This window comes from Python bivittatus, unplaced genomic scaffold, assembly GCF_059951505.1.
Source record: "Python bivittatus isolate LINGU-HERP-01145 unplaced genomic scaffold, Pbiv_v1 ctg000580_np1212, whole genome shotgun sequence".
Classification (NCBI taxonomy): domain Eukaryota; kingdom Metazoa; phylum Chordata; class Lepidosauria; order Squamata; family Pythonidae; genus Python; species Python bivittatus.
Window position 1 is genome coordinate 730,327 of NW_028277087.1, and position 25,472 is coordinate 755,798.

Consider the following 25,472-nt stretch of genomic DNA (forward strand, 5'->3'; position numbering starts at 1 on the left):
AAAAGACGCTACCAGATTCCTCCTGGTTTTATTTTTGTGCTCTGTGGCAGTGCAGAGTTCCATCCTCCATCCGCAGAGGCCATTCCACGTTGGAGGGATCCACAGAGATTAAATCGTAAGGGCTGCTTTGCATTCCTTTCCTTCGGCTAGGCTACACCATGTGGGTGGGGAGCTTTATAAGATCCTCCATTCTTCGTCCTGGCATTGCCTTTGCACTTCAAAGAGGAGCTTTACAGCCCGGAGGAGCAGGGTTGTAACTTTTCAAACAACCCCACGAAAACATCTGCACCTAGCCCTAATTTCCGCAAAGAAGGAAAGGCAAAACGTTCACCACCCACCCACCCACCCCGGCCTTCCCTCCCAGCATTTCAAGGAACTTGACTCATCCTGGGGAGAAAGATCATTTTTCCTCGCTTTTTCCAGCATTTTCAATTACGAAATCGGGAAACGGTGGAGGGTGGAGGGTTTGCCCACAGCTCAGCGCCTCTGTAGAAAAACGGTGATTTATGCTAGGAGAGCTGGAAAGTGGGCCAAAACTCCGGGATGGATTTTCTCAACCAGATAAACCATCACTAACCCAAGGTCGAGAAGTGAGATTCACTTGGAGGAGTTAATTAATCGTGCTAGGCTTAACCGTGGTTTACTGAACAAACACACCGGGCAATCTGCAGCCCAAGGGTTCCCTGTGGGGGCCCCCAACCCATTTTTGCAGCCTCTCTCGCCTCCCCAGACTGATTCCTTCTCAAAGTTCATTAGCATTAAAATGAGGGACTAAAATGGATGCATTAAAGTGCCTCCCCTCTGAAAAGGGATTGAAATGTTCACTTTAAAAGAGGTACATTATCTGTTTTAAAATGAACATTTCAGCCCCCTTTTAATGCTCACCCACCATAGCAGTGTTTCTCACCTTGGCAACTTTAAGATATGTGGACTTCAACTCCCAGAATTCCCCAGCCAGCAAGGCTGGCTGGGGAATTCTGGGAGTTGAAGTCTACACATCTTAAAGCTGCCAAGGTTGAGAAACACTGGTCTAGAGTTTTCAAACAAGTGAGATTGGTCCAGAATTATCTTAATTATCTGAAAGTCGCCAAGACTGAGAAACACTGCACTACAGGGATCAGAAATCAAATATTATTTTAAAAAATGCATCCCTGAACAGCACCAACTCTAAACTCTTGTTCTAGGTCTTAAGCCAAACGAACCTCATTACAGCTTAACGCAGCTTGTGAGTCCAGCCCCATTCTGACTGTGACACCATTCATGCACAGATGATTGTGGGAACGACAAGATCTGAAGAAATACACAGAGACGTGTATGAGAAAGAAATACGTTTTGTTTTACTCTTGGAACCATCGGAGTTGGCCCTGTTTCAGTGGCGTCCATGGAGGGATCGAAATCTGAAAGAGGGCGGGTACAGCGTCACAATCGAGGTCCAAGGCTTCGATTGCGATGTTGTACTGCCCTTCTGTAGATTTTTGCTCCCTGTCAATGGCCTTGCCGTGCTCTGTTAGGATAAAAAATCAGAACAGCTCAAGTGTTTTGTTCTCGTTCCCCAAACAAACCTTGAAACATGGATGTGTTGCTGAAAGTTTGAACACTCAAAATGTCTCCTGTTTCACAATCGAGGTGGTCAAGATCAAGCTTGTTTTCTACGCTCCAAATGCCGCTGCTCAAAAGTCAAATTTTGCTCTGACTTCACATTGCTTTGAAACACCCAAAATGGCCTTTTGAACTCCCAGCGTGTTGAAATCCAAAGGTTTTTCACAGTCATAAACCACATTTTGGCGGAGGAAAAGCAATTCAGGAGATATAGAGAAGCAGTAGCACAACCCATGTTTTTATGTTATATGAACCTGTACAGCAGTGTTTCGCAGTCTCAGCAACTTTAAGATCGGTGGACTTCAACTCCCAGAATTCCCCAGCCAGCATGCTGGCTGGGGAATTCTGGGAGTTGAAGTCCACCGATCTTAAAGTTGCTGAGACTGCGAAACACTGCTGTAAAGGGATATAAAGCTAACCTTGAACGATTAAGTGGGGAAGGAAGGAAGGAGCCATGAAGGGGGGACTCGCAAAAGAGACTACACAGCCCCATGAAAATGGAAAGCATGAGACAGAAACTCAAAATAACCCCACCTTGCTCTTGTTTGGTATAAGATGGGACAGACACAAACTCAGGCTTTCAAGATCTACCTTACTACAATCAAGTTCATTCTTAGAATCCCCGCCATGTTTGATCTCGACCTGGCCTACCTCAAAGGGCTGGCAGAACCCAACTAATGAGTTTGCTCCTTTAGCGATTGGACTGAATGTCTGTAGTGTGTACATGTATATACACATTTGTATGTATACACCCCTCTGCATTCTTAGCTTTGTTTCCACACAAAACTCCACAGGAAGCAAGCCCACAAAGAAATCATAGAATCAAGGAAGGGACCTTGGGGGTCTTTTAGTCCAAGGCAGGAGTCCTCATACCCTCTCGGACCAATGGTTGTCCAATCTCTTCTTGAAAACCTCCAGTGATGGAGTACCTGCAACTCCAGGAGGCCAGCTCTTCCCCTGCTTAATAGTTCTCACTGTCAGGAAATTCCCCCTTATTTGCAGGTGGGATCTCCCTCTGACGAGCTTCCGTTCATTGCTTCTTGTCCTAAGCTCAACACACATACCTAGTTCCTTCAGCCGTTCTTCATCGGATTTAGCCTCCAGACCCCACTTCATCTTTGTTGCTCTTTCAAGGGCCTCAGCACCTTTTCTGTAGGGGGGTGACTAGAACTGGACACAGTTTTCCAAATGTGGCCAATAAAAAACTGCCAATAAAAAACTAATTATGGGCAAAATTCACCGATAACTGGCTGGCATCGAGAGGGAAGTGGAATGGGCATTCCTGGAAGACACAGAGCCCAAACTGAGATGCCCACGTTGTGTTTTCCGACATGAGCAAAGTCAGATGAAAGTTTGCAGCTGGCCTTTGGTTAGGGGACCGAAGCACACGTCCTCCGCCCCACAAAATTGTGTGGGGTCCCAGGATTCTGCAGGAGCAAAAATGGGACAAGCAAAAATAAAAGTGCCTTAATCATTGTGACATTTGGGCCAAAGTCAAAAAGAACCTATAATGAAAACCAGGAGGTAGTTTTTAATGGGGTAGGGCTACACTAGAAAAGGCCGAGGAAGACATGCAGAAGAAGTGTCTGCTGGGGTCAAAGAAGTCAAGATGGCGGCCACAACCATGTGACTGAAGCCCCACCCTTTTCTTACACACATCTCAAAAGTCTGCTAAAAAGGATGAGGCTTCAATCACATGGTTGTGGCCACCATCTTGACTTTTGTAGCCCATCTGCAGATGCCTCTGGATGAAGAATGGAAGAGAAAGGCCAAGGCAATATTACCTGACAAGATCCTTAAAACTAGAAGGTTTTGGAAGTAAAAATACTCCCTTTGAAACTTACTCCAGCTTTACTAAAAAATTGATTCAGCACTTAGGGCTGTGTTTCTCAACCGTGGCCACTTGAAGATATGTGGACTCCAACTCCCAGAATTCCCCAGCCAGCCAAGCTGGCTGGGGAATTCTGGGAGTTGAAGTCCATACATCTTCAAGTGGCCAAGGTTGAGAAACACTGGCTAAGGGCCTCATTACCTTTCCAACCACAACCACTGATATCAAGTGTTTATTGAGTTTGCCAGTAGTTGAGTTTGTTGAGTTTGCCAGTAGTTGAGTCTGCCAGTAGCTTGGTGGACTTATGGAAGAGAAGGCTGCTTTCATAAGTCCACCAAGCTCAGATTTGCCAGCGGTCATGAGTAGCAAGTTTGCAAGGCCCAAGGACCTGGAAGAGAATCTAAACTGGAGAACTTCAGGAGTCTCCTGTATGTGGTGCAGAGAAGGTCAACAAGGATCTGCTCTTACTGTCTTTCTCTTCTCTTTTGTATTTCACTATTTCAACCATCAAAAAATACTTTTTTGAAAACAAGGATGAGCAGGGGACCAGAAACCAAAGTCTTAAGCGATAAGAGGGTAGGAAGTGGACACATGGAGCCTTGAGCCGACGATGTCAAAAAGAAGATCAAGTAGAACCTCTTCAAGTGTGTTCAAGGGGTGTCATATAGAAGAATGCCAAGCCCTGTTCTTTATTGTTTCAGAGCAGCTTTTTTCAAACTTGGCAACTTTAAGAGATGTGGACTTCAACTCCCAGTAGGCTGGCTGGGCAATTCTGGGCATTGAAATCCACCCCTCTTAAAGTTGCAAAGTTTGAAAAACACTCTTCCAGAGGGCAGGGCATGGAATAAAGTTACAGAAAGAGAGATTCCAGTTGACTGTTCCAAGGAAAAAATGGAGGCGGGACAGCTATCGGTTGTGGATGCTTTAATGCAGATTTCCTCTCGTATCAAGAGGGATGGACGTGGCACCCTCAAGACCCCTTCCAACTCTAAAGATTTCTCCAGGAGCTGTTGTGATTGCCAAACTAAAGGAACTGCTGGTCTGAGCTAGGCTTTTGGAGAAGAAAATGGGTCTTTAAGTGTTGAGTTTATGTGCCTCTGAATGCCAGCCACATTTAGGAAGAAAGGCCACTGATGTCCTACTTGACCAAAAGCCCTCCTTGAAAAGACTGGCTAATGACTGTCAGAGACAGGAGGCTCAACTGAATTAGATCTTTGGTTTAGTTGATTCCACAGATGCATATTCTGTTCTTCTAGAATGACCAGATGCAAATCTAGAGATGTTCTTCATTTGTGTTCACCATCAGGGTTGGCCATAGTTACCTTCCACCAAATGGTAATGAAAAATCTTTATAAATCCAGTTAATTCCTCGGAGAAAGTTGGAAAGGACAGTGGAAATGACCCTAGGTGAAACTGTCTATAACTAAAAAAAAAAAAATCTCATTCTTAAAATACCACTAAATTACAACAAAAGAGTCTAAAAGAGGCTTAGCATATCCAGAGATGGAGAAACCACAGTTGAGTCCTCAGTATATGGTTGGGTACGAAATCTGGCTTTCAGATGTTGCCTTCATCCAACATTTGGTTCAGCCCTTCGCAGATCCTTTGCAGGTGTGCCTGGTAGGGCTCAGAAGAGCTGTAGAGAGCTGAAAGAAACTCATAGTCCGCAAAGTGGTTGAAGACGTGGTTGATCCGAGAATGGGACTTGGTTGTCAGGTGAGTGTTGACTGCTTGGTGTAGCAGGTCACGGCATTCATTGAGCATGTTGGACATGACCCGGCGGTCAAAGGTAAAGTCTATCTGATAGAAACTGACTGCAGTCATGGCCAAGGTGTGAACCTTCTTCCTGAAACGCTCCATCAACACCTGCTCTTCAACACTGAACTGTTTGTTGCGGTACAAGACACCCAACTTCATGACAATCTTGATCAGGTTTTTGATGATCTTCTGGGCTTCCTTGCGGTTGTGAGTGAATTCCTTGGTGACCCGGTACAGCTCGTCCAGGATCTCACTGCTGGTGTCATCAATGAAGATGCTTGCCATGTTCTTGGATGCCATCTTGCTCAGGAGCTTCTTCTGAGCTTGGAGAGCCAAATTCTTAGTGCTGAAGGTATCCATCTTCCCTGAGAAATGGGAGAAAGGGCAGGTGTGTTAAACTTTCCATCATCATCACCATCACCATCACCATCTTAATACATTATAGCTGGAAGCAAGATGGGTTATCATCTGAAGATGATTTTACCCAGCTTCACTTCACAAGTTGTGATCCTTCCTGGAACCTTTGTTGGTACCAACACATCAGCACCTGAAGACCTGATCACAACTGCCAGTGAGGTGTAGATACAGAGTTAGACTGTCTTCATGTTCTCTCTCTGTCTACAGAACGGCTAACGTCAGCTCACCTTTTACTTCCAGGTTCACATACCTAGACAACATGATTTTTGATTCCTTCTGGTAGGCTGTCGCTAGCTAGATCAGCGTTGCTGACCCTATCATGTGTCTTCTATAAGTAAATGTCCTTCCTGTTTCGATGATAAAACCTGCTTTACTAATCTCTGCTCAGGTCAGATTCTTGCTTTCTGGAATAGTAGGAGGAAAGCTGTGTTAATCTAGAGTAACAAAAAATAAACAGTGATCTGGTAACACTTTTTCTGATGAACAAATTTGTTTAAAAGACTTGTGCTAAGGGACACCTAATTTTTTGCTTTCGGAAATGCTGTCTCTCACACACACTCACACTCACACTCACAAATGCTTCCACCCCAAATCTTGATTCCCTGGCAGTGGTCACTCATACCTTCATCACCCCATAGATCAGCGTTTCTCAACTTAGCAACTCTAAGATGGGTGGACTTCAATTCCCAGAATTCCCCAGCCAGCCATGCTGGCTGGGGAATTCTGAGAGTTGAAGTCCACCCATCTTAGAGTTGCTAAGTTGAGAAACGCTGATATATGGGGTGATTACTGCAATGGGGCTGCCCTGATTGTTGGGCATGCTCTGTATTTTAATGGATTCAATATGTTGCAAACCACCCAAAGCTGGCATAAAGTTGGTGGCCAACAGATCAACTTTTTCATCATGGACGGATTATATTTTTTTCATTCTTTGTTAGATGTATATCTTTCATTCCTTTCAAGAATTCAACACATAGCATTCTTTCTTCCAGTTTTCCCCAACCATGAGCTTGGCAAGGTAGGTTAGGCTGAGAGAGAGGGATCGGCCCACAGTCGCCCACTGCATTTCCAGGCTGAAAATGGATTTCACTTCCAAGGCCAAATAAACTTAGTTTGTAAATTAGGGAAAGATACAACTGTTGAAAGCTGGTTCTAGGAGGCATCGGGTGGTCCCCAAATGGGGATGTTAAGAAAAACGGATGCCTTTTTTTCCCAGGCGAGTTGAAACCAAGTAGAAAATGAAAAATGCCGAGTTGAAAAGAGTAGAAAATGAAAGATATGGAGAAAACCAGAGTGGGAGGTTTGTTCCGGCTCAGTGAATTTTCATCCTAGGCTCTCTCTGCTTCATTTTCTAGCATCTTCCCAGAGGGTTCAGTCTACAAACATCTCGAAAAGAGGCAAGGCGTTGCAAACCACTGCTTTATGGTTGCCAGGTGTCAAACTTGATTCAAAGGCAAAGAGAGCAAGAGAGAGAGAGAGAGAGAGAAAGTCCTGGTGAAGTTTTCTGGCAGGCTCATATTCCAAATTCCTCTTTCTTTCTGAAGATAACCGCAACTCGGGCCCTCCCCTCGTCTTATCTTTTTCCTCTTTCCTCAACAAAAGCATTTTTTTTTAAAGTGAGATTTCAAGACCGACGGATCCTCTGTTCCACTCGAGAGGAGAGCAATAATAGTAACAACAGCAACATTTTCTTCTGACAAGGCTCCATCTGTAACCCATCATTAAAAAAGGGGAGGCGTGGGGACTGAAAAAAAACACCCCACCAAGCGTGCATAACTACTCTTAAGTGATTGCACAGGATGTGAGCGCTGGCCGATGCCAAGGTGAATAAAGTAAATGGAGGCTACGTGCAGGGATGGTCAAAAGAGTCAAGATGGCAGCCACGATGGTGTAGTCGAAGCTCTGATCATGTTGATGCTTAGTAGAACCCCTTGGTTGTCTGTATGCCTGCAGCCATCCTGCCCCCACTGAAAGGTCTGTCTGCCTTCAGGACTGTCCTTGGAGGAATCCAAAAAGTCAAGATGTGGACTACCAAAGCCCCAACCCCTTTTTTCACCAGTTCTAGACATGTTAAAAAGGGGACAAGGCTTTGATCACACATTTCTGGCCACCATCTTGACCTTTTTGACCTCCCACGGATATCTTCGAGAGGCAGCCTTGCCAGCTGACTGAGAAGCCTGAGGCTGAGTGAAGAAGCGAAGAGATGGTTTTGCAAAGAGAAGCCCACCTTTATTTTCCATTCCCGAAGGATGCGCAATGTGGTCAGCCCACGTTCGAAGACAGAAACCAAGATGTGATGAACTCATCGCGCTCAGCAAGGATCAAAACCAGCTGGGGTTCCTCAACCAGCAGTCAGCTTGACTCAGTTCAGAATCAATTTGATAATTACATGCTTTTTGAAACAAAACCAGTCCCCGGCGCTCAAGTTCTGCTCGGATCTGAACCGTCTCGATAATTACAGCTTCCTTGGCCAACGTACAATTTGGCTGAATTCAGATGTACCCTTTCTTGCCAACCGTCGGCACAGCTCAATTCAGAATCGCCTTGTAATTATGAGCTTCCTCGACAAGCCCTGGGTTCAGCTCGAAATGCGCTTGGTGACTTCAAGGTTACTTGCCGAGCATTTGGGCAAGTTCATACATTTTTAGAGGCGTTGCTGTCACGCACAGAATCACAGAACCGCAGCGCTGGAAATCTCCAAGATCATCTAGTCCAGCCCTCTGCAGCGTTCAGGAGAGGTCACTCTCCAGCCTCTTCTGAAAAGCCTCCAGAGATGGAGAACCCACCACGTCCGTAGAAGTGGACAGATCTTGCCTTCAGGAAGTTCTTCCTTATATTTAAACACAATCTTGGTCGCTGCAGCTTGTTATCTGGTATTTCTGCTCCTGGTTTCTGTGTCCATGGAAAACAGTTTCTGACCCTCTTCCTCGCAGCTTCCCTTTATGGACCTGAACCTGGCTATCCTGTTCCCCCTAAGCCTTCTTTTCCCCAGGATGAGCATCCCATGTTCCTTCACCAGAAGGGGGTCCTCAAGTCCCTGCACCTGCATTATTAATGGCTGAGCGCTAAGGGGCATTTGCTTTGCATCTGAGAAACTCCCTAGACGCTGCAGCTTTGTTTCCTATAACCATTAGGGAATTCAACCATTATCTCCTGCCAAGACTTATATGGACACTAAGGGGAATTGGGACCTATCTCAATGTTTTTCAAACTTGGCCACTCTGAGATGTGTGGACTTCAACTCCCAGAATTCCCCAGCCAGCCATGCTGGCTGGGGAATTCTGGAAATTGAAGTCCACACATCTTATAGTGGCCAAGTTTGAAAAACACTGGGCTAGGCCTTGCTTTGCAAGAAGCGTCTGGGTTTTTGAAGCCAATGGGATAAAAGACTGGTTAATCCAGTGGTCACATCCTGAAAAACAATAACTCAGTTTTGGAAGGCGCAAACAGGTTAAACAATGAACCGCTTGCTTGAGTCACCCACAAAACCCCAAGGAACTGAAATTGGGTGGCAGCTTTGCAGAACCTAGCTCTTTTCTTGCATGCAAGGAGAGCCCATGAAGCTCAGATCATAACATATCCAGGCGTGATGAGCTGAGCTGGAACAGCTAGGATTGCAGACCAAGTATGATACGTTGGGGGCACGGAGGGAGACAGACCTCCTTCAAGGCTGAAAAACAGCCTTGGGGGAGAGCCAGGGGGCTCTTATGTGAAATTTTGGGAGAGAGCTGGACGCTAAGGGGAAAAAACCAGGGAGAGAGTCAGAAATGAAGGATGGGTCAGGTGGGTGGCAAAGAAGAGACAGGCACGGTTATTGGAGTGGGGCAGGGGGGGTGGCTTAGATGATCTTTCAGATCCAGTGGATCAATTGTGGGGGGCACCGTGGCCCTTCTCTAGAGGACAGCCTTTCAGCGCGACGGGCTAGTTTGGAAAATGGGCCCCAGTCCAAAAGGGCTCACGATTTACCGAGAGCTTTTCCACCTCACCACATGCCTTCCCTCCACGACTGGCACTTCAATGGAGATTTTTAATATGCAAAAGGTGATTGTTTACCCTGGGTGTCCCGTGGTACGTTTAGCAATTATTCCCGAATCGTCGCTTTCTGCGCGTCGCTTTCCCTTTCTTCTGCCCCGTCGCCTCACCTTTCCTTCCCCAATCCCCCCTCTTGAGCGTTGCACGCCAACCGTCTTCTCAAAGCCCGACAGCACAGCAACCACCGGCTTGTGTCTCCGGGAACCGTAAACCCTGCAGCGCGTCCTTGCCGATGGAATGAATTTTTCATGGAGCCACAGAAAAAGACCCTTAATAATTTACAGGCCTGCCTGTGGAGGAGGGAGGGAACCCAGGGCAATCAGAAAGCATTTTCTAGGGTCCTGTTTTTCAACCTTGGGAACTTGAAGAGGGGTGGACTTCAACTCCCAGAATTCCCCAGCCAGCAACGCTGGGAGTTGAAGTCCACCCCTCTTCAAGTTCCCAAGGTTGAAAAACACTATTCTAGGGTTTCATCCTGGGGAAACTTCACAACTTGACTCGAAATTCTATGGTCAAACTCCCCACCCGATTGTGGTCTCCAGAATGCAATTTCAGGGGAGGGGCCAGATCCAAGGGGGCGTGTCCTTTGCCCAGCATGCTTGCTATTAGCTCCTCCCCATCGTTATAAAGCTCCTCCCCATCTTACAGACCCCTTACTCACATAGCTGGGGACTAAGAGTCCACTGGGGTGGGGGGCTATAATAAATTCAAATAATAATAAATAATAATTATTTATTATTATTAGCCCCCTGATTTGCCAGGCTCCACCCCTTAGTTCACAAGCCTCTCTCCTTGGATCTCTGTAGACCCCCGGAAAAGAAACTGAATATTCAATAAAGGGCCAAAAATGGGGAATTATCAGCCACCCGTCATTATGCGAAGAGCCCTAATTCTATCCAGAAGACAGCCTAGTTAATTAAAGAAGAACAGGAGAGACGTCTATGTCACGAGGGGCCTCTGGTGCTTTTTTGCCTCTGACTTTAACTCCAACCAGCCAGCATGGCCAAGGGTGGGGAATTATGGGAATTCTAGTCCAAAACATCTGGAAGACGCCCAGGGCAGCCTGTCTGCTGCTCAAAAGAGAACGCAAGTCTCATCCAGGGCTGGGCTCTTCTTGCTTTATTATTAAGTTTTATGGTGAAGAGAGGGATCTCTTGCTCTCCATCTTGACAGTAAGAGAGCCTCCAGAACCAGGAGCAGTCTACTTCCGGGAGAACAAAGGGGAATGTTGGCTTCAAGTCCTCCTTATCTAAGGTTCTGATCTGAAGCAGGATATACTGGTCTGTTTGACTGTTAGGCCGGGGTCCAGAAAGATCGTTGTCATGATCCTTCAGGTTCTATTTATTCTTTTATTAGATCCTTTTATACCGCTGCCCATTTCACAATTGTGACTCTGGGCAGCCCTCATAGGATCATATGAGTGCCCTAAAGCTCAGGGTGGATCGCCTTTTGATTTTTCTCCACCGTTTGGTGGGTGGAGATGCTGGGTGGCCAATTTCTCCCCTTTTCCAAACCCTTTCACAATTTCTCGAAGGCAGGACCCCCCCCACTAGAAATTCTCCTGGGGGGATCCCCCCCCCACTTCCTGAGACCTCCCCTTGAGAATGAAGGCAATGGTGAGAAACTGGGGAGGTCCCAAAGAGGACTCACTTCGCACACATCCCCGCCCCCCAGGAAAAATTCACCAAGACTCTCACCGACTACCTAAAAATGTTCGAAAGCCCATCTTTGGCCTCAAACTGGATGAAAAGCAGCGGGGAAAAAATGCAGATTTCTCTGCTTGGGCTTAGCACGCACATCCTTAGCTGAGATCTCAGCAGACCGAACTGTACGTGACCCAAAGTTTTGCAAGCAGGGTTGTCTCTGAAGGAGGCAGCCACCCCGTGCAAGCGAGGGGGGTCCTGCTCTGGAGCCACCTCAGTTTCTCAGCTTACGAGGCTGTGAGTTGGGCCGAGGGACACAAGATGAGCCCCCAAACATCCCTCGCTGTGGCTAAGCACCCCTGAGCTGCGACCTTTCCGGGCTGCATGTTGCAGCTGTGAACCCCCAATTCCCTAATCCCTCCTCACCCCCGGGGGACACCCGCACACTGTGCCACACGAGCAGGCCTCACCCACTATCTCATCAAAATGTTTTTCACCAGGAGCATCTGCCAAGAGGTGTCCAAAAATTTGAGATGGCAGCCGCCACCTTCCTTTTTTACGCATGTGGGTAAGGCATGGGTGCATAGAAAAAGGGAGGATTTTGACCGCACAGTTGGGGTTGCCATCGTTTGAACACAGAGTTGTGGCTGTGTGTGTCAAAAAGGGAGAGTTCCAATCCTGTGCTTGGGGCCACCACCTTGACTTTTTGGATATCTCCTCCCCGAGTCAGCCTAGTGGTTTCCAAACTTGGCAGCCCCTTTCACTCCCTGAAAACGTTTGGACTACAGTCCCCATCATCCCTTGCCCTCAGCCCACAGTTAGGAGCTGAAGTACAGAAACTCCCCCTCCCACCATCACCACCTTGGAGGGAGCCTTTTAGCATCAAGCAGAGGTTGGTTGGGAGCGTGTCCTCGCAATTAAAGGGGTGAAGCCCCTGAATTGAGCAGGGTGGCTCCAGAGGAAGCGTGGGGCAATGGAAAGGCTTTGGAGCTGCTGGGCTCGTGGACTTGGAAATCGAAAGAATGAGCGAAGGCAACACTGGAGGGCTTGGCAGGTAAATATTTGGCAAAGGAGAACGATTCTCTGTTTGCGGTATCTCGGATGAGTCAATCTGCTTTCCGGGCTCCGAGAGAATTCATATCCAAAGGGTGTTTACTTCTGATTCGTGACCGACCAAACGTCCCAAGAATTCCAAGCAATGCGGTGCGTGTTTGAACAAGTCTTAATCCTGCGGTGGTTTTATTATTTTGCTAACTTTCCTTCCCTCTTCTTCACGCTTGGAGAGAATCAGCCGCTTTTCTTACACTCCAAAACAGCTTTTCCCCAACCTGGTTCCCATCCAGCAGACTGGACTACAATTCCCACCACCACCTCTCGGTGGAGATGAGAGGGCCTGTCATCGACTGCCTTGGGAGGTCTGGGGAAGGGGCAAGGCTGGCGAAAGGGCACGGAGGCACCCAGAAATGAATCAGGGGCCACAAACTCACATTCAGGAGCACCTGATTTTGTTCCAGGGTTTTTTCCCTTCCTGGTTATGGGCTTCCAACTCACCAGCTGAAGCTGAGCGCAGCAGCCTGCAGCCAACACAGAACCGGGTCCTGCTCTTAGGCCTCTCCCAATGCAAAAAAAATATTCCTCTTAGGGAGGAATGGACCCTGAAATCTGCACATGTTCAGTCTCTCTCTCTCTCTCTCCCAACACACACACACTTTCCCTTTAATACAGGGTGCAAAGGGCTGTAAAATATGTTCTTTGCACCCTGAGGATGATGAATGAAAGAAATTCATTTGCTCCCGACTCCCAGTGACTCTCCTTTTGTCTCGTTATTCAAAGTTCTTCCGAGTTCGGATGAGGAAAGGGGCTGAGGGACCGCATCCCCGGTTATTCGTTCTGGGGCCCTCTGCACGTTCCCAGAGGCACCTTTCCACCAATCTCTCACAGCTCAGAAAAAGCTCCTTCTCTCGCCCGTCCTGATCGGCCAACTCTGCTTGACAGCTGCACCCAGACCGCAGCCCCGGCATTGGCGGCGGGAAAACTCAAAGCGGCTTTGCGCTGGCCGCGGCGACTGGCCCGGCCGCTCTGCCCCTGGCCCCCGCCCCGTGGCCGTTCCGGCCGGCAGCAGCCGCGGAGGTCCGACGCGAAGCTCGGGGGCTCGGGCTCCCCCGAGAAGCGGCCCGGCCCGACTCCTTGCCTCCCCCCGCCCGCTTACCTGCTTCTCGGCATCCAGACAAGCCGAGGTCGCGGGCAGAAGAACGCAGGGACGCCTGCTTGCTCCTTCTCTTCTCTTCTTTCCCTTCTTTCCCTTCTTTCCTTCTGGTGGCGAAGGGCAGGTTCAATTCGCCGAGGCAGCTCAGCGGGTCCTTCTCTTTTCCTCCTCTTTCCCCCTCCGCCCTCCGCCCGCGGTGGCTCCCGCGGCGGCCGGCCTGCCGAGCGCCCTCCCCAGCGGCTCGCTGCCTACGGACGCCCAGACCGCCCCTCCGGTCCAAAGTTGAAACTTGAGGCTTTCCAACCGCGCCCGCGCCCGCGCCCGCACCCGCACACACACCCGCACACTCACACCCGCACACTCAAACCCGGTACCCGCGCGCAGGCAAACAGAGCCCAATTCAAACCCAAGGCGAAGTTGAGCTGGAGGGCGGGGGACGGGGGGGGAAGAGAAGACGTGAGTGGCAGGTGAGGTCACCAACCGCGGGGGAAGGCTACCTATGAACCAACCAATGGGAATCAGACGAGGGGGGAGGGCTTAACGGGGGGAGAAGGGAAGCCCGTCCCTTCGAACAGCCCTTGCTCTGCCTGGCCCCCCCGCCCGCCGCCCCCGAGCCGCCCTCCCCGCCGCTCCCGGCGCCCGCAGCCTCCGAGCTCCGGGCAGCCGACCCGCCTTGGGCGCCGCAGCTGACTTCGCTGCTCGGGGCGGAGACCGGGTCCCATGGTTCCCATCCGGCAGGGGCGGCTGAGGGAGGGGCCGATGAGTTGCTTTCGCCCGTGGTCGCTTTTGGGAAGAAATCACAATAGTAATAATAAAGCCCTTTCTCGTTTCTTAGGTGAGGAAGTGCCCACGGTTCAGTCAATGCTTTCGGGGCGGGGGGAGGAACGGAGGGAGGAAGGGAGATAAAGGGAGGGAGGAGAAGGGAAGGGAGTGGGTAGGGGGAGAGAGAAAAACGGAGGAAGGAAGAAAGGAGGGAGGAAGAGAGAGAAAGAAGAAAGGAAGAAGAGAGAGGGAGGGTGGAAGGAAGGAAGGAAGGAAGGAGAAGGGAAAGGAGTGGGTACGGGGAGAGAGAAAAAACGGAGGAAGGAAGAAAAGGAGGGAGGGAGGAAGGAAAGAGAGAAAAGAAAAGAGAAGAAAAGGAGAGGAAGGAAGGAAGGAAGGAGAAAGAAAGAGAGAGGAGACAGAAGAAAGCAAGCAAGCAAGCAAGCAAGCAAGCAAGAAAGGAAAGAAAGAAAGAAAGAAAGAAAGAAAGAAAGAAAGAAAGAAAGAAAGAAAGAAAGAAAGAAAGAAAGAAAGAAAGAAAGAAGCTAGGAAGGGGCGTGAAAAGTTCGCCCCTTCCGCGGAGGACCCGGCCGCTCCTTGGTCCGGGGCCGCGGCCCTCCCTGCCTCCGCCGGCTTCGCTCCCGTCCCCGCGTCCGGGCGGGCGCCAGGCTCAGCCCTCCGCGACCCTCTTCGTCTTCCCAGGCGCAGGCGGCCGCTTCCGCCCCGGCCTCGCTCGGTCCCCGGGAGCGGCTGCGGCTGCGGCTGTCCGGCGCCTGCCTTGCCTCGCCTCGCCTCGCCTCGCCGGCCGCGCGCTCTGGCGCCCGTCGGAACGCGGCTTCTGCAGGGCGGGCGGCCGGGCGGGCAGGCAGGCGCGACCTGCAGCCCTTCCGCCCCCGGGAGAGCAAGAAGGGCCTCGGGCGCTCTCCCCGGCGGGCTGGGCTGCAGCGGGCCGGGGAGCATGGAGGCGGCAGTCCAGAGCCCTGGGAAGAACGCTCCCGACGCCCGATTGGCCGATCCCCACGTTTGCAGGGAGGAAGATATATTTTCCCCTGCCTCACAACCCCAGGAGAAACGCGTGTTCGTAAGAAGCTGTTCTTCAGTAGGACTCGCCCTAAGATTAGTTCTCCTGCCGCCTCGCTTCCCGGTTCCTCCCCTGAAAGTCAAGTAAGGTTCCAGTCCTCATGGTTCCAAGTGAAGCAGCCATTCAAACGGGCACATAGACAGGATCAGAGATAGAAACTATATTGCAACACCTTTGTAAGCAGAATTCTCCAGTGCGGGGTTTCTCAACCTTGGCCGCTTGAAGATGGGGGGACTTCAACTCCCAGAATTGGAGGGCTGGCTGGGGAATTCTGGGAGTTGAAGTCCCCCCATCTTCAAGCGGCCAAGGTTGAGAAACCCTGCTCCAGCGTGTATTGTCTCAGTGAGACATGGGGTGGGGGCAAAAAACTTTCTGGGTGTGCTTGCAGGCTGGTATCTGATAAAAAATCATTCTGGGTGTGCACAAAGGCCTGTTCTCTAGCTGGTACGTGCAAGAAAAGTCAGCTGGCTACAAAAAAAAGGCATTTGCATGCAAAGGGAGGTGCCCCCTGCCCTCAAATTCTGCTTTTCCTAGCTCACTTCTGGCAGCTGGCTTCAAAGGCACGCCTAGACCTCCCCACCGGAGCAACGGACGTGTCTGCTGCATCAAGGAGAATCCAGATGCTTCGCACAAATTAACGTCATCCGTGGAATCGATTGACGCTTGACGCAAAGGATGTCAGCGGGCAGCAGTGGCATAAATTAGGCCATTTAAATAGCACTAGGGACGTAAATGGCATTGTTTGTGTGATTACCTAATTAAATGCCATACATCGATGGAAACGCTGTCAATTGCATTGTTTGAGTCGTTACTGGAAAGCTGCCGGGGGGGTCAAAAAAGTCACAATGGCAGCTGCGACTGTACATAAAGAGGGGTGGGGCTTTGCGGAGTCCCCGTTGCCAGCATGACTTTTTTGACCCCCTGTGGATGCACGGATAATTACATCATTCCGCAAATGAGGCTATTGGCAGCAAATTGCATCGTGGGATAATTATGCAATCGACATGAATGTCCTAAAGTGAAATAGATTGGAGTTTAATAGCCAATCCCTCCACCAAAGACTCTGTTCAACCAAGGTTTCACTGTTCTGCTTCTCTCCAAGATTGTGTTCACATAATACTCTTCACCTGTTTACTGAATGAACCCACCCTCTGGCTGACCTGGGTCCTGAATTAATCAATGTATTGCATTTGCAGAATACTTTGAACCCTAAGCTAAGCAAATGAGCCGCATTCACACAACGGGTTAACCCTGCCCTTAGTCCCCGCTAGCTCAGCTTAGCACCTTGTATAAAATCATCTGTTGGGTTACGACTTGACCCAGGTTAAGGGTGCTGTGAGAATCCCGCTTTCCGGTCTCTTCTAATATTCTTTGTTGACTGCAGAAGCCATCTTGCTGTCTTAACAGCTTCTTCCGCCTGTGTTTTTGATGCCGTCCCAATGTTTGGGAATGGAGAGCACTTCCCAAAGCAGGTTGGGGAACAAAATGGCAAGGAAGGGAGGCCTGTCAAATTATATACTGATGGGTGGGAAAAGGGGAAAAGGAGAATCTCCCCCCACCCCAAAAAAACCTTGATTCTAACTTTGCCCTGGAGTGGATCCTATTCAAGAAGGTTTCAGAATCCTTGAGTTGGAACAGACTCTTGATATCTTCTCTATTTCTCATGCTGGCTGGGGAATTCTGGGAGTTGAAGTCCACACATCTTAAAGTGGCCAAGGTTGAGGAACACTCATCTAGACCAAGCCACTGATCAGCATCTCTGAGAATGATCACCAAGATCTCCTTGATCACTGTTGGATCCCTTTCCTGAAGGGAAGACAAATCATTGACAATAAATGTCAATGTCAACTCCAAGAGTTATTTCCTCTGTTCTCCTTCGCTGGGGCGTCACTTTCAATGGACAGAAAACAGTGCAGGAGAAAACATGGAATTGCTCTCAGATGCGGGGAGAGGAAACTGTATGTGTGCCCCCAAATGCATGTTTTGATCCAGCACTTTCCCTTATTTTATAATTCTCCCATTTGTAAAACGTCCTGCTGCAAGATATAAAGATGACTCCAATTTGGAGAAGCTAAGAAAAAAACCTCGGTCCCTCGGCCCAGCCCGCCTTGTAGGGTTGTTGTTATGGTGGAAAATAGAAGTATGTACCGTATATACTTGTGTATAAGCCCATCTGTGGATAAACCACCCTCAAAGTTTTCATGCTTGAATTTTCTCAATGGCCTTATCCATGAGTAATCGACCAATTATCCCTCTTCTCATTTTGGGGGGGTGCATTTTAGCACCTAAAATTCTCAGCTGATTGGCAAGTATATTCAATACTCTGTCTTGAGTTGCACAAATGAAGGCAGGGTATAAATCTACGAAGGAGTCAATAAAATCAAATATTAAGGCTGCCAGATTTGGGTCGTAAAATTCGAGGTATTTTTTTCGTGGTCATCTAGCTGACACAGCCCAGAGCTGGAACTCCAGTCAAATATCTCCCCCCATTTTTTAAAATACCCCTTCTCTCTTTGTCTCCCCATTTGTAACCCTTTCTGGTGACGATTATTTGCAATTTTCCAGGCCTGCTCCCATCCTCCATTCCCACCTTCCTTTCTCTGTCTCTCTGGATCTCTCATGGGGGTCTTCTTTCCAGCTGCATCTGTGGTCCATCTCTCCTTTTCCGAATTCCTACAAATGTCTTTCATTTTCCTTTCAATCTGTGAAAACGGGGGGGTCTGCTCTTTTCCACCCTCTTCAAAAATCCTTTGTAACAAGAAGCAACACATTTGTCAAGCTGGGGTTTTTTTGCCTAATGAGCTGACTTTCGGGACATCTCTTATTTTCATGCATAAATGCATTTTTGTAGAGATTTTTTAGTAATAGTGATTTTGTTAAACAAAAGTGACAAAGTGCAATGGACATAGAGAAATGATGGATATGTTTTGATGCCGTGAGTTGATGATGTGAACTAGGCAAGTTTTTGCAAAATTTAAGCTCAACAAATTTCTCCCTCCTCTCTACTTTGCAGGATAAGGAAAAGTCCTCTTTCAATTAGCCGCAGCTCCTGGTGAGTCTATGAACATGCACTTTTCTTGGGAACGATGGGGAAATTTTCTCCCCTTGACGTTTCAGATGTTTCCCAGTCTAGCCTATAATCCTAGGGCTTGTTGGTGGTCTCCTTCCACCTGGGTCCTTAACTTTTCAGAATCAGCAAACAAGGCTGTTTAATTATTCCCAGTTGTTGTTTTTTTTTGAAAGGGAAGGAAATAACCATCCTTCATTTTCCCCACAAGGCCCCAGAATGAAATTTGGGGCATTATTTTGATTGATTGATTATGTGCCATCAAGTTGCTTTCAACTCCTAGCGACCACATAGATCGATTTTCTCCAGGAGAAAATGATGATCTGTCCCCAGCTTGGTCCTTCAGGTCTTCCAACAGCAGCCTCATCGTCACTGTAGCTGAGTCCATCCCCCTTGCTGCTGGTCGTCCTCTTCTCTTTCCTCCCACTTTTCTAGTCATGATAGTCACGCTCTAGGGGAGATTGGCAGCATATAAATTTAATAAATAAATACATAAATAAATTATAGACTTGTGGAGTCCTTGGGGTTCTCTGAGCTTGGTTGTTTTCTTGGAAACGTTTCGTTACCCGGCTAGGTAACATCTTCAGTGCTAGATAGAGTGGGGTTTGCTCTCTGTTTATATACAGTGGCATGCCTTGCCAGTGTTGGTGTGTGTGTGTGTGTGTCCGTCCCCCCCCCCCCCCCCGTAGTTCCTGGATTAGGGTATTGTTTACTGCTTGAGTGTACACCTGGTGATAATCTTGGTGTTAATCTTTGCTTCTCTGGGCGATGATTGCTGGTGAGGAGATGTTCTGATCTTTTGTCTCTTTTGAATAGTGTGTAGATGCTGTTTATCTCTGTGTGTCTGTTGATGGCTGCCTTGTCTGAAAACCAGGTTTCCAAGAATCCTCTTGCATACTTGGACTTGGCTTGGTCTAAGATGCTGACAGTTTCCCAGTTGAAAGTATGGTTAAGTCTGTCCAGGTGTTGTGAGATTAAGGAGTTTTCATCGTGTCTTCTGACTGCTAGTTGGTGTTCATGGATACGCTCTGCAAGCCTTCTGCCCGTCTGTCCTACATAGTGGTTGTTACAGTCCTTACACTGTATGTTGTAGATGACTCCTGTTTTTTCTTCTTGGGCTACTGGGGCTTTTGATTTACTTAGGGTATTTTGGAATGATTTTGTTGGTTTGTGTGCTACAGAGATGCCATATAATAGTCTGTTGGTGGTTTCTGAGATGTTTCTGATGTATGGTAGTGTGATCCTTTTCATAGCTTGTGTCGGTTGTGTTGCAATAGATTGAGTGCTCAGGCACTTTTTGATAAAGTTGCATGGATATCCATTTTGTTGGAAGATGTTGTATAGGTGGTCTGTTTCCTTTTTCTGCTGTTCTGGGTTGCTGCAATGTGTTTGTGCTCACTTGAATAATGTTCTTACACGGCTGTTCTTGTGGGAGGTTGGTTGTTACTCTGGTAATGGAGCACTTGGTTAGTGTGGGTTGTCTTCCGATGAACTTGGGTTTCTAATTTCCCGTTCTTTCCTCTGGTGATGAGGATATCCAGGAAGGGTAGCGTGTTGCTGTTTTCTTCCTCTCTGGTGAATTTTATTCCTTTGAAGATGCTGTTAATGGTTTCATGTGTCTTCTCTAGTTGTTTCTTTTTCATAATAACAAATGTGTCATCTACATACCGGACCCATACTTTGGGTTGTATGTGGGGAAGTGCTATAGCTTCTAGGCGTTGCATTACAATCTCTGCTATGAGTCCTGACAGTGGTGATCTCATGGGTGTGCCTCTGATTTGTTGGTATATCTGTCCATCAATCTGAAAATAGGCGGTGAGGCAGAGGTTGATGAGGTCCATGATTCTGGCTATTTCGATCTGGGTGTATTTGGTTAAGTCGGGTGTGTTGTGTAGTACTGCTGATATGGAATTATGGACTTCTCTGTTGAGAAGGTATTCAGATTGATTGACCAATTAGTGCCATCAAGTTGGAGGCCACATAGATAGATCAGGCTCTCCAGGATGTTCTGTCCCAACTCAGCCCTTCTGGTCTTGCTGTAACTCAGTCCATCCCCTTGCTGTTGGCCATCCTCTTCTTCTCTTTCCTTCCACCTTTCCCAGCATCAGAACCCTCGCCAGAGAACTAGGTCTTCATGTTGATCAATTGATTATGCACCCTCAAGTTGGTGTCAACTCTGAGCAACCTTATATTCTCCAGGAGGATCTGTTCCCAAACTGGTCCTTCAGGTCTTCCAACGTTGCCCCATCACCCCTGTAACTGTGTCCTTCCCCCTTGCTGCTGGTCATCTTCTCCTCTTTCCATCTTTCCCAGCATCCGAGGCTCCTCCAGAGAGCTGGGTCTTCATGTTGATTGATTGATAATGTGCCATCATTATCACTGGTGGTGATTCTTAGAGGTCACATAGAAAGACCTTCTCCAAGATGATCTGTCCCAACCTGGGCCTTCAGTTCTTGCTGTAAGTCCATCCACCCTGCTGCTGGTTGTTCTCTTCTTCTCTTTCCTTCCTTCCCCAGCATCACAGCCTTCTCCAGAGAGCTGGGTCTTTGCATCATGTGTCCGAAGTAGAATAATTTGAGCCTGAGGAAAATACCAGCCAGATGGCCAACACAGTTGCAAAGCAGTAAAGCATAATACCAATAACAACAGCAACAACAACAGGATTGGATCATTATTATCCCATAATGATTAGATAATAATTGAATAATAATCTGGCTTCAGATTGAATCTATCAAGAAGGGAACAGAAGGCTTAATGTTTGCAGCACAAGAACCAGCATTAGCAATAAATGCCATAAAAACAAACATTAAAAAAAAACTGGAAACCCCAGCAAATGTAGATTATGCAAAGAGAAAAACGAGAGCGTTGACCACTTAATCTGTGGCGGTAGCAAAATTGCCCAGACCAATTATAAGACAACACACAATTGTGCAAACGAATACATGATTGTGCAAATGATATAGAATATATGCAGAAAATATGGATGATCGGATGCCCCAAAGTATTGAGGATTAGAATGATTATGGTACCATCAAGTCATTTTTGGCCCCTAGCAAACACATAGATGTTGGAATAAAATGCTTGCTTATCAGAAACTTGATTCAGGCTTCTGCAGTGTGGCCAGGCCAGTGGCCGACACACGAACCAGAAACCTAGGATGAGGGAAGGTACCAGATAATAAAAGCACCTAAAAGCACGATAAGGCGATCACTGCTTGAAAAATACCTGATGCTACGTAAGCAAGTAGGGAAACGTATAACCATGACAGGCTATACAGGAAACATAGAATAAACCAATAGTGTTGCTTAAAGCTGTTGCATGACTATAAAAGGCTATATGCCCCCACAACCTGCCCCCACCACCTGCTTCCTGACTTGTAATACCCAATAAAAGAGTAGTTCAGAACACGCTCTGGGCTCACTCACCTCGAGGAAAACCTGCGTGTTTGTCTTCACTCTCGCCTGTCGAGACCCCATGAGTGGCCCACCCTGATGCGGACAGCAAAACCGCACATAGATAGCTTTCTTCCATGATGGTCTGTCCCCAACCTGGTGCTTCAGTTCTTCCAATGTGTCTGAAACAAGACAATCTGAACCTGGTCATTTGTGCCTTGAGTGAGAACTCTTGGGTTGATTTGTTCAATGGTCAATTAGTTTGTCTTCTTGGCCATCCATGGTATTCTCAGGGTCTTCTCCAACACCAAAGTTCAAGAGCGTCAACACTCTTCCTCTCCTGCTTCTTGGTCCAACTTTCACTTCCTCAGAGGGTCTCCATGGCTTCCACGATTCTGATCTTTGCAGGTGTAGAGATATCACAGTGTTTGAATATCTTTCCCAAGGCCTTCATGGCTGCTCTACCAAGTGTTGGTCTGGGTCATAATGTTCATAATGGATCATCATAAATAACTACAAATAAGTAAAACGAAATATTGAAAAAGTGCTCCAGAATCACCATGTACAAATTTTATGAGACTTCTGAATTCTGACAGCCCAGCAACTCAAACCCCACATGATGGACATCACAAGGGTTGAAGAAAAGGAAGTTTTACTAACAGAAGTGGCAATACCGAATGACAGTAGGGTAGTCAAAAGAACTGGCAAATTGTAAAATATCAGGACTTAACAACTGAAATACAGAGATGATGAATAAACGGGGTGGGGGGGATTCCCCATTTTGGAGCATCAGGAGTTATAACAATGGAATTGTCAAAATAGTTGAGAAAATTAGAATTATTTGACCGTACAACATTAAATTTACAAAAACCAGCCACGCTTTGGAACCGCATCTATATTACAGCAGTATTTGTATTATTCTTAGGAGCTAAAGCTTGAAATGACCCTGAATTGCCAGTATTCGTTGAGTATTCATCAGAGGAGACTATATAGCAATACTAATTTGATCAACTTGCCTTTTAAAACGATAATATGTGCATTTTACACTCTAGAGTATATCCAGTTTGTCTTCGCTGGAATGGAGAGTTGAGACAAATCATTTCAAGTCAACCACCCTAAACCTGATGCTTTCACTCAGTATGTATTTCTAAAAAAAAAAATATTCTGAAGCTGTTCTGGCATCTTTTGATTAAAGAAATTATACCCAAATATCTTTAAAAAAAAACAAAAAAAGTGTGCCTAGGTAGGAGCAAACTAGATCAGCAATAATAAAGATTCCATGTTCAGAGATAGTCTACCTTTGAAAACTGAAGACGAAAGAACAGAACATGCCAACTGCCATTTATTCTGAAGGTTTGAAAGAAACGTACTCGGGGCTTCTCGGACATCTTGATCCGCACAATTTTCACCAGGAGATGGCACTCGGAGGGAAGAATGTTTCGCCACCGCCTGGCAGCCGATCCTTGCAAATTGCCCTTTACAAAAAAATGCAGCAGGTTGTTTAAAAAAGTGACATTCCTTCCGATGGGAGTTTTGATGGTCTGATAATTCTGGACAAATCTCACTTGTTTGAAAACTCTAGACCAGTGTTTCTCAACCTTGGCAGCTTTAAGATGCGTGGACTTCAACTCCCAGAATTCCCCCAGCCAGCATGGCTGGCTGGGGGAATTCTGGGAGCTGAAGTCCACGCATCTTAAAGCTGCCAAGGTTGAGACACACTGGTCTAGACAACCTTTTCCTAAAGTGTGAGAAAAAGGAAACTTTCCTGAAGTTAAAATTGAGAAGGGGTCTGGTAGCAACAAATTTAATGAAAAAGCTAAAGCTTTGGTGAGTTAGGGGACCTATAAAATTGCCAGCATCTTGTTCTTTCACCGGGGACCCACAATTTATTTTTGATTTTGAACTGAAAAAGTTTTGAGCCATCTGGGGTGACATCATCCGGTGTGGGGGGCCTTGAAGAAACACATGAAAAGTTATTCTACCGTAGAAGATAAAAGTCTCCGACTCCAAGGCAGACCTGATATTTAACTGAATTTCTTTTTCATTTAAATTGGGTTAAATTGGATTCGTATCAAAACGTCCTATGCTCCATTGAATCGTAATTGCTCCCCATATAATAATTGGGTGATCCCCATTATTACTGCCCATGTAAGAACCCCCATTATTACACCCCATGTAATGATGACTCCCAGATTTAAAAATTGTACAACTTTTACTTGTCATATCGTACTTCGTTTTTTCACATTGTCTGCCCCCCAAAATCCATTAGAATTGGGGCAGGTGAAAAATTGTGCATATAACATGCCAGCAGTTTAAAAAAAGCTGAACGAACAGGAGGAAACCCCTTCCTCCCACAACTTTACTGAATGAAAATGGCTGTTTTAAAAATAAAATTCAATTTTAGCAGTTATCTCAGAGTAAGCAAACTCTTCCTTCCCACTTTAAACGCCGCTGCTGTTCTTGCCTTTTGCTTACGTCCCCCAAAACGGTTCTGACTTGCAAACCTGTGTGATTCTGGCACTGCATAGACACTTATTCATTTGTGTGGTTACCGATTTATCGTTTCTCTTGTATTTAGAGGCCACCTGACACCAGATGACTCTAAGCAGCTTACAAGATAAAAGGCAATAAAAAGAAGATTATGAAAATTCTTAAGCACCCAGAAGGAACAGCCCCCCCCCCCCAAAAAAGGAAGCCAGCAAGAGCTCAGCAGCCCCCTACCCCCAGCCTGGGAGCAAATCTAAATTTTCCATAATTTTTGGAACATCATCAAGGTGGGAAGCGGGGGGGAGGAATGCTATTAATAATAAGTGATTTTTAAAATTCCCTGTCCAACCTGAGCCCCAATGAAAGCTTTAGTATTGTTCTGGGGAGGGAAGGGAGCATGGAGAATCAAATACATTCATTTTAGGGAGTCCATTAACACAAAGCTTGTGTTAAGCCATAATATGGCCTATTTCTTTATATGTGACCTACTGCATAGTATTTTGTTAACCCAGGTTTAATATGGAACATGGTTGGGTTCACCCAGGGTGAGACAACACAGATTTTAAAAAAGTAAATTAACCCAGATAGTTCACTTTTGGGGTGCCCTACGGCAAGCAGGCCTGCCTGTCCTTGCGAGGTGTGTGTCAGAGGCCTCCATCTCTTCATCTTCGTTTTCTTGTGCAATGCGCAGGTAAGAAGACGCAGATGACTGGATTCCAAAGGGAATCAGTGAGGTTTGCTTGGCCTAGTGGGGTTCCAGCGGTCTCTCTTTCCTGGTTCCTCACCTTCCTGGGCTTCCGTCTCATGCTGTTTGGCAGCTGGCTAAAGCTGGAAGTTTTTCTTTCCAAGCCCAAACCCCAGAGTTCTCTTTAACAAGATTTATTGAGAAGAAAGGGAGGACGGATTTTAGGAGACTCCCTGCACATTTTGACCTGTAGGGCAATTCTGCCCCCAAGTGGCCTTTCTCGGTCTTTTCCATCGAACATACGCCCACATCCCATTTATCAGGATCTTTAGCAGCTGCCTAAACCTGAAAATGATTCTTTTCCAAGTGTGATTCTTCCAGAGTTCTCTTTAACAAGATTTATTGAGAAGTAAGGCATGGCGTTACAATCCAGCGATGGAACTATTTCCCATTTAGTGGCAACGTATCCCTATTTTGGAGACGTGATACAAAGACTGAGATCTCTTCAGAAG

The 25,472-nt window shown here is 47.1% G+C and overlaps 1 protein-coding gene across 2 annotated transcripts; it reads right to left on the bottom strand.

Annotated features, from left to right (window-relative positions):
* Positions 1 to 4,339: 4,339 nt before the first annotated feature.
* TIPE1 (TNF alpha induced protein 8 like 1) lies at positions 4,340 to 14,073 on the bottom strand. Of its 2 annotated transcripts, XM_088149320.1 has the most exons (3): positions 13,490 to 14,073; positions 5,856 to 6,009; positions 4,340 to 5,553 (listed from the first exon to the last, which is right to left on the bottom strand). In XM_088149320.1, the coding sequence occupies exon 3, from the start codon at positions 5,546 to 5,548 to the stop codon at positions 4,988 to 4,990; it is 561 nt and encodes a 186-aa protein (XP_088005446.1). In that variant the 5' UTR covers positions 5,549 to 5,553; positions 5,856 to 6,009; positions 13,490 to 14,073; the 3' UTR covers positions 4,340 to 4,987. The 2 variants fall into 2 exon arrangements, with proteins under 2 accessions (XP_088005446.1, XP_088005445.1); XM_088149319.1 differs by lacking the exon at positions 5,856 to 6,009 and having other exon boundaries at positions 13,490 to 14,066.
* Positions 14,074 to 25,472: the final 11,399 nt, after the last annotated feature.

What these genes read in the sequence shown, in the direction of transcription:
- TIPE1 (XM_088149320.1), bottom strand. Translation starts at nt 5,548, where the DNA reads ATGGATACCTTCAGCACTAAGAATTTGGCTCTCCAAGCTCAGAAGAAG.